The 16,555-nt window shown below is 39.4% G+C and overlaps 3 protein-coding genes and 1 long non-coding RNA gene across 4 annotated transcripts; 1 reads left to right on the top strand and 3 right to left on the bottom strand.

Moving 5' to 3' along the window:
- Positions 1-31: 31 nt before the first annotated feature.
- LOC108631814 (urea transporter 1) lies at positions 32-4,408 on the bottom strand. The gene is made up of 10 exons (XM_018035978.2): positions 4,303-4,408; positions 4,028-4,150; positions 3,849-3,968; positions 3,240-3,391; positions 2,759-2,906; positions 1,887-1,970; positions 1,524-1,671; positions 1,228-1,412; positions 995-1,150; positions 32-546 (listed from the first exon to the last, which is right to left on the bottom strand). The coding sequence occupies exons 1-10, from the start codon at positions 4,333-4,335 to the stop codon at positions 478-480; spliced, it is 1,218 nt and encodes a 405-aa protein (XP_017891467.1). The 5' UTR covers positions 4,336-4,408; the 3' UTR covers positions 32-477.
- Positions 4,409-4,766: 358 nt separating this feature from the next.
- Mcm6 (minichromosome maintenance 6) lies at positions 4,767-8,547 on the bottom strand. Its single transcript, XM_018036006.2, has 11 exons — positions 7,872-8,547; positions 7,663-7,806; positions 7,329-7,593; positions 7,055-7,257; positions 6,784-6,985; positions 6,181-6,711; positions 5,807-6,112; positions 5,416-5,743; positions 5,224-5,340; positions 5,007-5,146; positions 4,767-4,927 (listed from the first exon to the last, which is right to left on the bottom strand). Exons 1-11 carry the CDS (start codon positions 7,961-7,963, stop codon positions 4,820-4,822), a joined length of 2,436 nt encoding a protein of 811 aa, XP_017891495.1. The 5' UTR covers positions 7,964-8,547; the 3' UTR covers positions 4,767-4,819.
- A 784-nt stretch (positions 8,548-9,331) lies between these two features.
- On the top strand, positions 9,332-13,326 carry LOC108631813 (uncharacterized). The gene is made up of 3 exons (XM_026819199.1): positions 9,332-9,614; positions 9,711-10,018; positions 10,843-13,326. Exons 1-3 carry the CDS (start codon positions 9,588-9,590, stop codon positions 11,339-11,341), a joined length of 834 nt encoding a protein of 277 aa, XP_026675000.1. The 5' UTR covers positions 9,332-9,587; the 3' UTR covers positions 11,342-13,326.
- On the bottom strand, positions 9,913-11,097 carry LOC113465168 (uncharacterized). The gene is made up of 3 exons (XR_003390006.1): positions 11,009-11,097; positions 10,603-10,921; positions 9,913-9,999 (listed from the first exon to the last, which is right to left on the bottom strand). It is a non-coding gene; the product is annotated as an uncharacterized LOC113465168 (long non-coding RNA).
- Positions 13,327-16,555: the final 3,229 nt, after the last annotated feature.

Raw genomic sequence — 16,555 nt, 5'->3', positions numbered from 1 at the left:
GGCATGAGAAGTTCTATAAGAATCACGTGAATGGATATTGCAGAAATTTTATTGTGTTCAACAGTGTTATTAAACGTCAGAAGAGAAAGAGGGTAAGGAAATGGACAACGCCTTCGGCGCTACAATGATTATTGAAAATCGCAAAGGGGGAAGAAAGATTGACAGCATTTCTGGAATGGCGCTTTCTGTGCTATGAAAAGAATCACTGTATAGGTACAACCATCTCTTCTAGATACCATGCAGGCATTTCTCTTTTCCTGTCGGCTGACAAAGGACCGTGTTCAAAAACCGTGTGAAATCTCATCCCAATTGATTCTCTCCGAGCCCTGCACATACGTACATATGTATGTACATACGAGCATGTATATATGCACGGATCACTTATTTCGAATGCTCGCCTTTCATCTTCGAAGAAAAGGAAAACAGAGCGGCACTAGTAGAAAATAAGGATTTTCAACGTGACTTCAATTGTATTATTTAAACATTAACCACCGTCTTTTGCTTTCGATCTTTAAAATCGTCATCATTGTCATCTCGATCGGAGATCTATAAAAACAATGAAGTAATTTTGAATTATATTAAAAAGCAGGTTAATTATCGACTCTGTGTACACGAAAACAAAGCGTACATACACACACGTATATGCGCTCTTTTTGTACCAGCACCTGTGTGTATTTCTTTGAAGCAGCGTTCGTTTTGAGTAAAATAGAAAAAAAAGAGAGAGAAGCGAAAGACTCACTGAGTGCTCGTGTCGTTACGAGAGCTGAGCAAATTGTGAAACCGGAGAATGGCGTTTGTTAGAGTTTGTTAATAGAACGACCCAGTCCGTGATTAGCACTTTCAGTTAGAGATAATACGAGCTTCAATTATTTCAACAATACCCACTTAAATTACATCCATAAAATATGTTTGCAAAAATGTCCAAAACACATAGATATTATCAGCACAATTTACAATTAGACGAAAGGTAAATAGAACTAATGGGAGTACATACTCGCCGGAGAAGTCGACTGGCCTTATAGTCCGCGCGGTTTTTCTCCGGATAGGACGGAGACGCTGGTTTAGGAAAAGATTTATCGTCCGGTTTTCTTAAGTTCACGAACAGAGAAACCACTATGGTGAAAGGCAGACCGAGTACTGGCAATTTCAGCTGTAAAGTCATTTACATATTTCCATTTCCAAGAGAATCTTATCAAGAATGAGAAATAATCGACTATGATTAATTACATTCTTGAAGAAGAAGTGTATACAGTATTGTACGATCACGGTGTAGACAACTGCCATGATCGTAGCGACGACTGTTTGTCCAGTGAGGACGAAAAAGTTTCCGCCTAATACACCACCGGTGAGGAAAGCGTTGTAACCCCAGAAACCAGAATAAATTGAAGCTAACTCTACCCCGAGCATTAAACCTGGAAACACAAAGCGAAAGAAGCATTGAAAAACGCTTTCGAGGTGTGTAGTACATGTTGCGGGTTACGCTCGATAAATTCGAGCTTCGCTGCACAGAGCCGGCATAATACCTGCCAATGAACCGATGATCGCCCCGAAAAGAGCGAAACCAGCCGTTACCGGGGAGAAAAGTAGAATAGCCAAATAGATGACGGAACCGGTAACCGCGTTTTCGATCGCCATCAGCTGCGAGGCGGACATTATAACAGCGCGGAACATCTGAAAACAATTTCTCCTTAATCGAACAAACGTATCTTTTTTTTTTATCAATTGCCAATTGGAGAGAAATGTAACTAATTGCTAATTATGAAAATACATGCTGACGAAAAAGTATGCGGAAGGGAATTGGGAATATTCTGGGAGAGGTGAAACATTTTCAGCGGAATGACGGAATGATCGAATAGTGAAAAGTGGAACGCGAATAGAAAGTTTACCATTCCCCAGTTAACGTGCACCCCCGTCGCATTTCCCCCGATGATACTGACATCGGCTGTCGTCGCATCACTTGTTGCATTGTGCTGAAAACAATGAGAATGCACTATATAAACAACTGATCGCGTATATGCCGGCGACACACATAACGCGTGCACGTATACGATCGCGATATCTTTGTTCCGAGTGCACGTAACCCTGTGCTAAAAACTGGTACAGTTCAACCACTGATACCCGCGACTCTATGAAAAGTCCAAAAGGAGACTGGCCTTATTGGAAAATCGTCAGTTCCAAAACGAACAAGTTTATTGAATAGATAATGTAAATTGAATAATATCACAGGAAATAAGCGAAAGGAAAAATGTTTTGGATGATGCATGACTCAATCGGAATCGTTGAGGTCTTAGGATGATCCGAGCCAAAGCTGTGTGAAACGAAGCAAAAAGAACGCCTTTGATCTGCACCGAATAAATAAGCGTTTGAGATAAATACATGAACCCGTTTGAATGAAATTTTGTTTGATTAAAGGGAAACAGCTGCAGAATCGTCAAAACGTTTTTAGTTTAGTTCAAGCAATTACCATGAGAATTAAAGCGTCTCATTGTAAGTTAGTAATGTTAACGTATAACATTTTACAGCAGCATCGCATTCAAATGTATATTATATAGCCGTATCTTATACATATCATATGTATATTATCAAGCCGTATCTTATACATATCATATATTATCAAGCCGTATCTTTACGACATTTTTATCAAATGTTAGCATACGAATCATGTGAGGGAATCATTGCGCAATGCTGCCTTGAATTTCTATTAAAAGACGTCACGCCGCAACGGTATTAATGTTCGCAAAGGGCGAAATCCTATTACCATTCTCATAAGTGGTTGCGGCTTCTCTGTCGTATCAAATCCATTGTCTTGGGTATAAAGTAGCAAGATCAACATAAGTTCAGACAGATTAAACGGCCACGCTATGTATGGCAACTTATTGTTTTCCAGAGACCGGGTCACGTAAGCGCTGCGAGTATAAATAATGAACTAATTAAAATTTTCAAAGAACACGTCGCAATTAAAAAATTTTGTATTATTAACTTAAAGAGATAAGATAAGGAAATAGATAGATAGGAGAAAAAAGGAATTCTAGAGATCGAATTATGATTCTTGTTTTAGTAAATACTGTAATTATGATTAAAAATATAACTCAAGGTTTGGACGAACTGCTTTATACGAATGTAGGTCGGGTCAGGAAAGTACGACAGGATTCTGCGATAATCTAATTTCATTTCATTCTCATTTTCCGATAAAGGTTGAGCTTTTATATTAGGTCATTAATTAATTGATTAAAACTTGCCAGAATATAGTTGCTAGTAATAAGCAAAGTATGCTGAACGTATCGTACGGTCCATAGATCGTCGGTATTAATGTGCACGATACAGCGCCGAGTAATACTGGATTGAACGTTGTTAAACCATTTGCAATAAGGTCCTGCGAATCTCGTAATAACTGCGAATTAAATATATGATTCTTATTTAATTTTCTGATAGACTATGTGTTTCCGAAATCATGACGATTCTACATTCAACGGAGGTCAGAGACGAAAACCAAGACCTTGTTTTAAAAAAAAAATGAACTTATTTATTGTTGATATTTTCAAACATGAACTATTACTAATTTATCTTATTTTCCCTTATTATTATTATCTTTATCTATGATTATACATGCTAATATGATCGGAGCTTGAAATTAGCACATATATTCTTGAAGCCTTGAGCATTAAAATACCTACAATTATTTCTTATTTGCGTGAAGAATTCACGTGTGGATAATTACTAAGGCATTGTCTGTTGAATCAGGTCATAAATATATTATATAACAGTAATACAAAATTCGAGAATTTTAGAATAAAATTTAAATTAAAAAACTAATTTCAAAAAATTTGGTACAATGGAATCTTACGTACCACTGATAATAAAAGACCCAGAGTACCAGTAATTGATGTGAATAGTAACGTAACGGGCGCAGTACACGCTAAGGAGATCACTATTAATAGCCCGCTGATTGGATTATTTGCACATACTACCTAAAAATTTGTATGATTTGTATAAAACGAAAACAAATAATGCCGAACTTATAACTCACTTGACTGAAACCACGTAATAGGAACTCAAATAAGCGCAATCCGCTCCAGAAAAAACTTTCCTTCTCCAGCAGAAACTCTTGCAACATAGCAAAGTTTCCAACGAAAACCGGCCGGGAATATCCCTGAGTTATAAATATGCAACAAGTTAATTAAATGTTTGATTAAAGAAATCGTTAATTGAATTTCCATATCTCCGCAGAGGAATTGAGCAGGTATTTTTATAGAACGTAATGTAGGGCAATTATATAATTTAAACAAAAATCTGATAACTTACATGATGCGTAGGTCCTTCCAGTCGTTCTTTCATAACTGTACCACAATCAACTATCTAACTGAAAGACTACACCTCGCTCTTGCAAATAAATTCATTAACTAGTGCGCCAATTCCCCCACTAAACGTAACACTTCTTAGTGATAAGGATTCGCAAATATCAATGGCTTAAGTTGTTCAAGCCAGCGTATTTTATCTTACAATGAAAAGCAACGTGCGATTTTTGTTGTTACTTTCTTTTACGTTCGAGTTGAAACTAGATTACTTGCTAAATAAATTATGATTTGAAAGGGCAGTGGAATACAGTGCAATTAACACAGTAATCTGTTTAATTATCATGATTAGCCAGTACGTTGATAATGAACGATAAACTCATACAATTAAATGGGTACGTAAATAAATAAATCGGTTTATTAATATAAATATATTTTTAATTTAAAAAATGTAAAAAATATGATTACAATCATTTCACTTCGAGTTAGTTACATATAGTAATACTACAAATTATTTTATAAGACGTTTAGATATCGAGGACGTAATTCGGATGTACCACAAGCAAGGGATCGTCCTCTTCATCTTTACCTTTGCTCTTCAGGCTTGTAACAGTTAAAGGTATAATGATCTGATCCTGAAAATTAATAAAATTAAACGTAAAGCATTGATAATAACACACAAATCATTTTTTAAATTGTTGGTTTGATACGAACATGATATGTTAATCTGTCGATAATCTTTTCAATAAAGTTTTTCCTTTCCAACAATTCTTCTTCGGAATCAATCTGATCCTGTACTTGGTCAAGATACCAGGCTACCAGTTCAGACTTTCTCAACCCGCTCTTTGCATCATCTATAAAATAAGAAATATAGTTATGAAAATGTAGTTAATTTAAATATCAATAAAATATGAAGGGAAAAGCAATGTACCCGATGGATCAGACTCAGCGCGTGCCTCTTCATTCCTCATATACAACACTAACATGTTAGATAAGTTCTTATACTCTTCAAAAGACATCGTTAACTTCTTCTTCTGTACTTCTTGTGCTGCAAATTTCATATAAAAATGTATTTATTACAATTCTACGAAATAGTTAGACGTATAAAATAAAAAGAAATTACGTTGTGGAGTATCCTCATCCCGTCCTATCGCGTTGAGTGCAGCCATAAGAGGAGGAGCTTCATCCGACATACTAACATCCAAGTTCCCATCCTCGCCTTCCTCTAAATCTATGTCTGGTTGTTCTACGGTAACGATACTCTTACTTAATAAGCGTTTCGCTTCCTTAACATGTCTCACAGTAACTTCATCCAAACATTCTAATTTGGCCATCGCCTCGGACAATCTAATGAGACTTTCTAACTGTCTGACAGTAACTCTCCACCTGCCGGAACTGCTCGATCTCTGCCTAAGTGTCGTGTAACTATCAATTAGAAATTCCATCGCTTCCTGCAAAGTTGACGTAACTTAATATAATTCAATCAACAACTTCGGCTATGAGCGTAATAATACCTGGCTCAACACAGGCTTGAAGTGTTTGGCGAAATTGATGTATCTGACGATCTCCGAATGCGAGTATACTGTCTCAAAATCCTGCCAATTATCGCAGTGTATATCGATAATTCTTTTAGCTATCGCATTGTCAATAATTTCGTTACACTCGTCAATTATAATAAAGAACAAATCGAATCTGGACATAATGGGAGCCGTGAGCTGAACATTTTGTTGTAAGGACTTCTTCCTATCGTATCGCCCGCCGACAGGATTCGCCGCTGCCAATATCGATGTGCGGGCATTTAAAGTTGCTCTCACTCCGGCCTACAAATTCATTTCTCTAGTAATAACGCATAGTATTAAGAAATACATATATGCTCGTATTAACAGACCTTAGCTATTGAAATTGTCTGCTGTTCCATAGCTTCGTGTATAGCGACTTGATCTCTCAGATCCATTTTATCAAATTCATCGATACAGCAGATGCCTTGATCAGCGAGCATCAAAGCACCGGCTTCGATGACGAAATCAGGCGACTCCTCATCTCTGATTACAGCTGCGGTCAAACCAGCCGCGGAAGATGCTTTCCCCGACGTGTAAATTGCTCTCGGTGTGATTTGAGCAACGATCTTCAAAATCTGAGATTTCGCTGTACTTGGATCGCCGACGATACAACAATTTATGTCCCCTCGGAGCGAGGTACCTTCTTCCGTCGTCTTCCCAACACCGCCAAACAACATTAAGATAATTCCCTTTTTCACTTCATCGTTACCATGTATCGAGGAGAACAAACTATTGACAAGATTCTGATAAAGATTTTTATCACGACTCATCTCGTATATACGATTCCATTCTGCTTCGGTCATACGTTTCTTCATCATTTCTTGAGAAATCTCTTCCATGTTCGCTTCTGTCCCACCAAACTACAAATACATTAATCGCATAAAATTTGTGTTTACGTGCGAGTGGTTTACTTGGCGATTAATTAGTAATACCCTGAAGCTCGTCGGGGTGACACTACAAGCTAGAAATGCAGTCTTGTACGTCAATTCGCGTGTTCCCAATGATTTCAATCCTGTCACACCTTCCCCTTGATCCATATTCCTCTTACGCCTTGATTTAGGATCGGCTTTCACGCCGGGGAACGAAAGGACTGCTACATCGGGTACCACTATCATAGTACCCGTAAAATCAAATCTAGAAAGTATAATTAAGTTTTGCTAAACATCGCTTAAAAGAATTGTAGCTTCGTTTTTATTAAAATACCTGTCACCAGCTTGGATGGTTTCCACTGCTTCAGCTCTTAAAATAATTTCAAGCGAACGTGGAATACATCCCCTCGGAAGTTCTTCTTGTGTTTCCTGTATCTTGATCTTTTGGAAATCTACAAATACTGAGTTATCTACATCCAGCATGAAATTTCTTCTGTTACTGCATACTGGATTATGACAAATAGTTGGATTTGTAAACTGCAAACAGTTATATCAATTATATTATAACAAGTACATTCATTCTATCAGCAAGAATGATTATGCTGTACCTTAAATTGCTGTTCTACATTTTTTATAACGCCATTACAGTCCATGCAAAGGAACGTTCCCAATATAAGTTCTGGATGAACAGGATGAGTTCTTATTACTTGTCCGGATATACGTATCAACGTTCCCAGTTTTGAGGAATTCAATTCCCTCAGTTTCTGCCTCGTTGGCACTTCCACAAAGCTGACATAACATTCTTTCTCCTTCCTTAATTCTGCTACGTCCTTAACATAATTACAAACCGCCTGGCATAGGTAAGGATAGACTCTGAGAAACAGAAATGTATTAAGTATAAATAATAATAGAATTAAGAATTGGGAGATGAGCAGAATTTACCTGTAGTATTCCTCAACAATAGTTGTAGAAAGCACTTGATTATATTCGTCCACATCGTCGAATGTGACTTCTAACGTGCAGTGCTCTGGACTAACAAGCTCTTTAGCTGGTTCGAGATACTTCACAACGCCATCCTCTTTGAATCTAATAAACGAAATATTATCAAATTGTTTAACTAACAATTCTTTGATTAAAACTGAAGTACTTACTCTTCTAAGAAATCTTGAAATAACTTTTGACATTTAACTCCAACTTCATCGATTACACGAGATCCAGTGGTCTGCGTATCTCCGACGTCCATTTTAAAAATTGTTCAACAAAGTGAGCTTTATTCAAATAAATAACAATGCAGAAGCCGCATTTAACCATGGAACACCACGCGTGTACAATTTGGCGGGAAATATATTTGGGCACGTTTCCAATAGAAAATTAAAATACCGTCCCCCTCTCGTGCGGTCCTTGGGTGTCCATAATCTACATGCTTTAATTCATCAACTTCTACAATGTTCCAGTGTTTATATTCGAATATAAATGAGATCAAATTCTTAGATGTTTGATAATTTGGTTCAGGATTGGAAAAATTACATTCTTTGTTTTGAGAATAGCAGATTAGTCCCCAGTTTTCACTATTAGATGGCACCATCATGTCTATTCATGTGGCCGCTTAATATCTCTGGTCGAGTTACAGGATCTAGCGAGATTGCCTCTTTTAGTTTCTCTCCGCTCAAAAAGATTTGAATTTTGAATCAGCGTTGGGCACATCGTGGGTTTTTTGGGACGTACGCACTGGAAATGACTAGTAGCTGCCGAATGATGTACTTATTTTTTCAATTTAAAGATTCCCTTAGATCTCGAGTGCGAAGACAGGCTTGGAATTAAAACTAATCTCGAAAATAAAATATTACGTTATCTGACTGTATGATATTTGAAATATTTCAGAGCTAGGATAAAACCTAGCGATTTATTAGCTAAAATATAATGATCCGCCTGTAGCCGAGACTGTATATAGTGTAAATAGTTAACTAATAAATAATGGTATATGTATGATAGTTTGTGCGTTGGTTTTGGTTTTCTTACCATTCAGACACGGCACCTATATTACTGACCGATAGACGTTAGCGGGTGGGTGATCAAGAACACGCACCCTCTCTGACGAGGCGTTTATCGATACAGTAACTATCTGTCCCGAGGAACTTCGATTAGCGACCGACACCCTCTACACCAGTCCATACGAGATTTTAAATTTTTTAATTGAAAAAAAATCATATTTATAGAACTGATTTATTAATCCTAGTAAATACATTTTATTTAATTAAATTCTGAACTTTGTATTAGTACCATATGTTACATTTTGTTTAAAATAAACAAATTTTTAATAATATAACATTGTTAGGAGCTTCAAAGTGTTTAAAAAATGAGAAATAAATATGTCCTTTAAATACGATCAGAAGATATTTGTGAGACTTTTATTCTACACCTTTTTCGAACGAAGATTATATAAATTAAAATGAAGATTGAAAGAAAGTATATAAAATATATGTCTGTACTTATATAAATAGCAAATACGTATTTATATAGATTTTATACAATTTGATCTGTCAATTTGCGAATACAATTTTTGAAAGTGGTAATTTAGGAGAGGAAGTAATTCGTTAATAGTAAAATGTGCCAAGGCAGTGACCCCGCAATTAACGACATGCTGCGTGGAATTTTAACGGACGGCAATTAAAGATTTCGTAATAGTAAAAAGAAAGAGAAAGTAGAGAAATGTTTCGGCAGATACATATGTAAATAGATACGTACTTGCACGCTGTACACGTTTCCTGCGACCGACAAGACTTCGCTCTTAGAGCTGTTACTTCTATACGATATAAAAAGGACGCAAAGTGCACGGTGACGTTTTAGTTCCCTTAAAACCTTTCAGAATGTCAGCCGATGCTACCTTTTACTTGGTAAAATTCTATTCTTATTCATCGTTTTTATTTGTGTTATTAATAATCGTTAAGTTAGTGTCAGCCAAGGAGTAACGCTATAATCGTTTAATTCAGGCAACGTTTGTCTGCTTGACCAGTGGTATTTTCGCAACAGAGCTACCCCGAGTTAGTAAACCGTTGACAAGTTTACAACCGCCGTCTCTCGATTATCTTCCGGCTACAAATAATGTCTCTCCAAAACTTCCTCGCACTCTTTTCATCGCCGAAGCATCGGACAATGGCTTAAGGAAAGTTGGAGCGTCAGGTAAAAGCTTCACGGAAGGACAAGTCCAGGGAGGATACTCGTACCTGAGACCATTGTTAGTCAATCTTGAGTTGCCCGTCAAAGACCAAACGATCATACCTGTCGTGGATAAACAACGGTATGAATTCAGTCTCATATTTTCCTGCTACTAGAATTCAGTTTTCTCCTTCTATAATTCTCGAACGTAGGTACTAATGAAAAAGTGCTTATCGCAGTTTTCTTGTTAAGCATTTCTTCGAAGTTCAGTGGTTAAGGATGTATTGGCTATACAGTCAATCCCAAAAGTTTATGCACTTTAGAAACGCATTTTTTAAAAAGAAATCAGACGTCGGAAGAACATTGCTAATAATAAACAATAAAAAAAAATTTTCGATTTTTCCGAGATTTTTCCAAGGGGTACCCCTTCAATTTCTTCCAAATTTTCGTTTTTCATCAATAACTCGTAAACTATTAATGCTAGCGAAAAATTTTTATACAGAAATTGTAGATTTCGTCGTCCTCTACAAGAAAGGTCTTATGCAATTTTCCCGTAGATTCAACGGTTTAGGAGTTATTGAGGAAAAACGAAATTTTTTGTCAAAAGTTCGCCATTTCGACGCTGGGATGGTCGGATTTTGTCAACATCAATAAAATGCTAAATAATCATATGTAACTCATTAAATATCGAAGTTAGAAGGAAAACAACTTTTATTTGAAAAGCACCTTTATTTAAGTTAGATGATTAAACTGTGAAGATGAAGTTGTGAACGTTGACGTACAGAACGAATCCGTTCGTGTCACTATAACTTAGTTTTTCCCGTCTTACCAATAACTAACTTTGAAACGTTCTAACGAAAAAGTGAATTATCACATTCATCTTGTTGAACTCCGAAGTTCGTTGATTAAGTCGCGAACACGAAGTCGCGAATCGCACAAGAATGTGTTGGGTATTTGCATTTTAAGATTGGCGGAAGTGCAGCGTTCCGGAACAACAGCGATAGTGAAACCGGCTAAATCATCGAGGTCGAGTATCAGAGCGAAGCTGCAAGCGAACCAAGAGGTCGAATATCAGCCCCACGTTCCGCAACGATCGTCCTCGTATCAAGTTGTGGAAGAGCACGATGAATACCTAACGAACGATTCGGATCATGCAGGATTGCCCCATCGTGGGAAGGCTCAGACAACGAATCCCCATCGTAATTCGCAAGACATAACGACGGCCATCAAAGCCCTCGATCACTTCCTGAGCAGGGCTCTGAATGATGATAGTTACAACAGCGCGCTACATCCACCGCCCAATCCTGTTTTAGCCCTCGTCCTGTCCCGATACGGGCGATACGTGCCCGGAGCACGAAACCCTCGCGTGTACGCGCACATGGCAGTAAACAATATTCACAACAACAAACCTTTCGGTAGCTACAAGTTAGAATGCGACGAGCTGCCTACTTACGTGCGACGGTAATACTGGCAGAACCTTCATTAGGAAAATTCTTATACTTTAGACCCGACAAAACTAAGAATTAGTTAGGGAAAATAAATGAAGGATGTTAATAAGCAAGATTAAAATGCTAATAACACTGTAGATAGGAGAATTGTACAGCTTGTCTCAGTATTGATGGTGCAACTATAGAGGGAATAACTGTGCATGAGAAAATAAGTTGGAATGTGGAATAAATCTTTTTTTTGGAGCTTTGCTTTCGAGAAAATCGACTTTTCCTTCGAGTATGCACTTGACTATGTCGTGGTTAAACAGATCTTGATACAAACCATATGTCGTAGATTTCTCAGTAGTAATAAAGCATATAGTTCTTAGTTCTCTGAAAGCCAAAGTGATCCTCGATTTTAATTGTGGAAGACTTGGATTGTCTTCAGAATAGATTTTTAATTTAATATAAAAATCAAGAGATTCTACATAAATGGATAAAGTAAATAATGGTTTGTGCCTTTTCAACGACATAGTCAAGTGCACAATCTTATGGTGGAGTACATGCGTCCTCAGAAGAAACTCAAACCCGAATTCCTCGAAAACAAAAATATTTTCGACATATTTCTTCAAGTACAGCCCCTCCACAGTCGTACCATTAATACTGAGACACCCTGTATATATTTTTATCTTCCTTTAAGGAAAGTTACTTTTCTTAATAGCATCAATTAGAAACAAATTATCTACTTTGAAAGAAAACCGATTCCTTTAATAATAGTGTAAGACGTAAAACAAGTAAAATAAGTGATCTGATAAATTGCGTACGTGATATCGAAGTTACCTCGAACTTCCATTTTCAGTTCGCGAGTTATGAATTTTTCTTTTATACGTTGAATTCCGGTTGACTAAATTAATCTACTCCCGCCCATCGATGCCCCGGGTTTGAACCGCGCACTCCACATTGGATCAGCCGAAAGTTTCCCGTTGGCTGACGCTGCGCTGATTAATTATCCCAACGACACTTCGGATACCCGCCCGTATTAAAGAAAACTTTCGCGCAGTTCCTTCGTAGCCCATTCTAAATTTAATCAATATCATGCGGATTTACCCTTGAATCTACCGGCAATCGGGCTTGGCGCGAAGTTAATTGGAGTAGTTCGAGAAGCAGCTCGAGAAACCCCGATTAAGCACTAAACTACTCTCATTACACCTTCCTGTCTCTCCGGAAACCTCTCTAGATACTACTAACTTGATTTCATTGATGAAAGCCATGTACCGGTCTCGGCTGCTATTGCTCTTGTTCAGAACACGTCCGTCAGATATGTACACGCCAATAAATCTCTCCGGCCCGATAAACCCGCGTCGCTTCGAAACAAACGTTCGATAAAATATGTATGGAAATTGTCAATATTTAATTTAAAAAATAGACACACGTATAAATTGATGAATTTGAGAAATATATATGTCTGCGAAGGATGATACGTTGCAAAAGTTGGCAGCTTGTTGCATTTTCATCTACGTTTAACAGAAGCGTTGAAAAGTTTAGTTAGCTGGCCGCGTATGGATAAATAAATCATAAACGTGTAGTTGCGGACGTTTTCAGAGGCCGGTTAATTTTCCTGTCTCCGGTGTACTTGTTGCGGGGTCGTAAAACGGACGGCGAGGGCTTAAGTGGTGCTTGATTGCCGTCCGTCCGTTAGGAAACCAGATTGTCTGAAAATTGTATTTTCAGGCCGACAGTCTCCATTAGCTTCTTCGAGCTTTACCAAAGAAAATCGGCGCGCAGTAATAGCTTTGCTAATAGACCGTTCGCGTAACTCGAGATTCTATAATTAATCGATATATCGAAGTATGCTATAATACGCTTCCTTTTCGTTTCACGCCACTTCGAACGAGTTACCCGACGGAGTTTCTATAAAATGATTCACCCGGTTAACGTTAAACTAATTAAAGCGAGCGTGGGGAATAACATTTTTCTATTATGACTCCGTAAACGGCGAAACAAGAAAAGATTGTTAGACGTTTCTCTCGTTTCTTTATTCCCTCTGGTTTCGTTTTCAACCTTTTATTTGCCCTCGCTGTTATTTTTCCCTTTGGAGTTCTAAGGGGAGGCGCACCGGTATACATGTAACGTAAGTACGTTCGCAAACTTTCCCATATCGTATTATAAAAGTTCTTGGGAGAAGTCGAAAGAAATATGACACCCACATCAGTGATAAGCGTTTACGAGGTGGGAGCAAAAAAATTTCGAATCAACGTTTGCATGAAATAACAGCGACGAGGAGCTGCGGGTCTCTTTCGCGCACCCTTACCAGTGTTCCGCGCGATCCAGTTTCCTATAACGGAGAAAAACAGGATCAGAGGTGGAAGAAACATGAGGGAGCAGGGTAAAAAACAAGGAAATGTGCTTGTTCGTCATTATTTCCAACCACGATCTGCGCCTTTCTTTTGCACTCCGTTCTCTTCGTGATCTTTGGAAATCTGTTCTTTTTTTTTTTATTATTATTCACCGAGACTCCTCAAAGGTTTGCAAGCACGGCTGAAACTGCGGTGCGCGCAGTCTGGCTCGAACCGCAATAAAAAGCGGCGAGCTGGTAGGAATAAAATATGAGAAATACGGCTCGGATCTTTCCTCCGTGACGGGGTGGGAAGGAAACGAGATGAAGGCGGAAGATGGAGCCGGAAAAAGAGGAGACCGTATTAACGCGATGTTTTCCTACGTAACGCGAGACGGCAAAGAAGGATAGCATTAAACGTTTCTCCCTTGGCATTTCCATTTCCGACTATCGCCAAATTTTCGATAAGGTTCCCACTCAAAACTTCCAACTTCAAAAGCCCTTAAAGAAAATTATTTGAACTCAGAGTTCGGATTTCCAGAGAACTATAATGGACGAAAATATGAAAAAATCAAGATATCTATTGATGTCAATTCGCAGCAAGAAAACAATGCAACGTCCCATTGAAATTTTGATCGGTGAACGTCAATACTTTTTGCTCTGAAAACCCCAGGACAATCAAGTGTCGATTTGTTTTGAAGTCGCACATTTCTGTTTTCCCCAAGCTCGTCCATTAACTTCCACGGCAATCCAGATCGCGATTATTCCCATCCGGCGATCCGTCTCTATCCGGCGACGTATGTCAGTCCGAACGTGGACGTGCAGAGGAAAAATAATGGATCGCATTGAAAAATAATTGACAATACATTTCGGATAACTATCCACAAATACACAGAACCGTGAACGAATCTACGCAATCATCCCATGAATCTCGTGTTACATCGCGCAGAATAATTTATAACACGAACGTCTTGCAGTGCAAATATAAAAACGCGGATATACTCGGCACTAAAAACTGCCGCGAGGCGAGGCGGAGCGGTGAGGTTAATTCAGTTTTATATAATCGTCCAGGAAAATGAGATACGCGTGGTTTATTACTCGCACCTTCCCAGATAAATTTTTTTTTTTTTTATAACTTTTATATGCAGTTATTACGCGGACGTCGTTTCGCGTGCGCCACTCGATATTCTTTTTCAGTAAATCGCGGCGGTGGCAATTGAGAATGGAAAGCATCTCGAGATCTCCCACACGTGACGCGTCCAAGTAGCCACTCAGTTCTACCCGAGTTCCTCCTCATCGTTGTATGATTCCAGCTCAATTACAAGCGAGTAAAAGGTGGTATAGTGAAAGCAGCCTGGGGTGGCTCATCCGGTGCCGTGGCGGTGGTAACGATGAAGAGGCAGCCAGGTTTCTTCCGCGGGTAGCGCGCAATTCACTCAGAAGGGATGAGAGAGCCGTAGGGAAGTGTTGGGGGTGGGAGAGAGACAGATAGACGGCCGGAGGGAGAGAGGATATAAAACGGGAAAGACCTGGAAGAAAGTGCACGCACCCAGGCCACCGTAATTGCCACGGTGTTTATAATTGTTGCACACTCTTCTGCTCTTTGTACGGGTGCCTCTTCAGGCCTCTGACTCGTAACCCTCCCCGGTCGCGGGCCACTCCGCCGTGGACTCTTCACCGACGTCGCCGCGGCGCGGGGCGAGACGAGGAATTAGTCTGCGCGTTTTCACGGAGCCGACTTAATAGAGAACGCGAGAGAGAGAGAGAGAGAGGGCCAGGAGATGAAGAAAGTGGCCGCGGCATTGTTCCCGCGTGAAATCGGGCTACGGATACTCGAGCTGTCTCGCGGTCCAAGGAGCCTGCACGGTGAACGAGTTTCCTACGAGCTCGCGGTGAAAATTATCGTCGAGGGCGAGCCGCGCGCTGGTCACTTATCGCGTTCGCGAATTCGTCCCTGTGCGTTTCTTCCCTTTTCTTCATTCCGCAGTAAACTCTAATTGGTACCCCTGTTCTTTTATTAACATCAAACCCCATTGTTCTGGAATTCTTCCTAGTTTTAAACATCGTAGGAAGCTCGACGGTGAAATCGTCTTTAAACTTTGCGAAATTCGCGAATTATTTTCATCGAATTCAGTCATAAAATACTCATAATTTCGAGATAATACTTGGACGCGCGTACATCACGTTCAACACTTGAATCGGATGTGAGAAGACGAGATCGATCGGTCGGCCGTCGCGGTGGCAGGCACGTGGGGAAGGCACTGGAAGGCAAACATCGTCGCTAATTTATTCGTCGTAGCGAGCGTAGCACCAAGAGCGCGCCCGACACTCTCTCCAAATTTCCTCTTCCGACGTGTACGCGATTCGATCATGTCGGCCTATGTTACTTTGCCGTCGCGTCGCGTCGGGACACAGCACAGGAACCACTTATATTTGTGTTTATTACGTCGAGATGTGACGTCATTTCCGGAGGGAAGGAGGACGGAATAACCTCATCACCGTATCCCACAGACTGCGGCAGTGATTTCCCCTTTGAATGGAGCCAAGTGGTCCGTGCCTCTCTCTTTCCCTCTCTCGGTCTTCGGCTCACTTCCTTGCCTTACACCACCACGGGGCCACGTCGCATTCCCTTTCTTTCACCTTTGCCCAAGCTCACTTACTTTTGACGCTTTTATGCAAGACCGTTCGCAAATTTCGTCAAGTTTCACCCTTTTGTGTCACGGATTCGCGTAAGCGGAATTTCGCTCGTTCACCGGGTAATTTTAACAAGATATGCCGTAAATTCTTTTCCCGTGTTCCAGAAAGGAACTCGCGTCGTCGTAAATGCCGTTTTAAACTTATATGTATATTTAGAAAAGATTATTATAGGCGCCTGTATAATAAATTATTAAGTATTATTATTCAGCCGGTTTCTCTG

Source organism: Ceratina calcarata, unplaced genomic scaffold (assembly GCF_001652005.2).
Source record: "Ceratina calcarata isolate Rehan_Ccalc_2016 unplaced genomic scaffold, ASM165200v1 scaffold97.2, whole genome shotgun sequence".
Taxonomy (NCBI): domain Eukaryota; kingdom Metazoa; phylum Arthropoda; class Insecta; order Hymenoptera; family Apidae; genus Ceratina; species Ceratina calcarata.
This window is presented reverse-complemented; position numbering and strand designations above follow the sequence as displayed.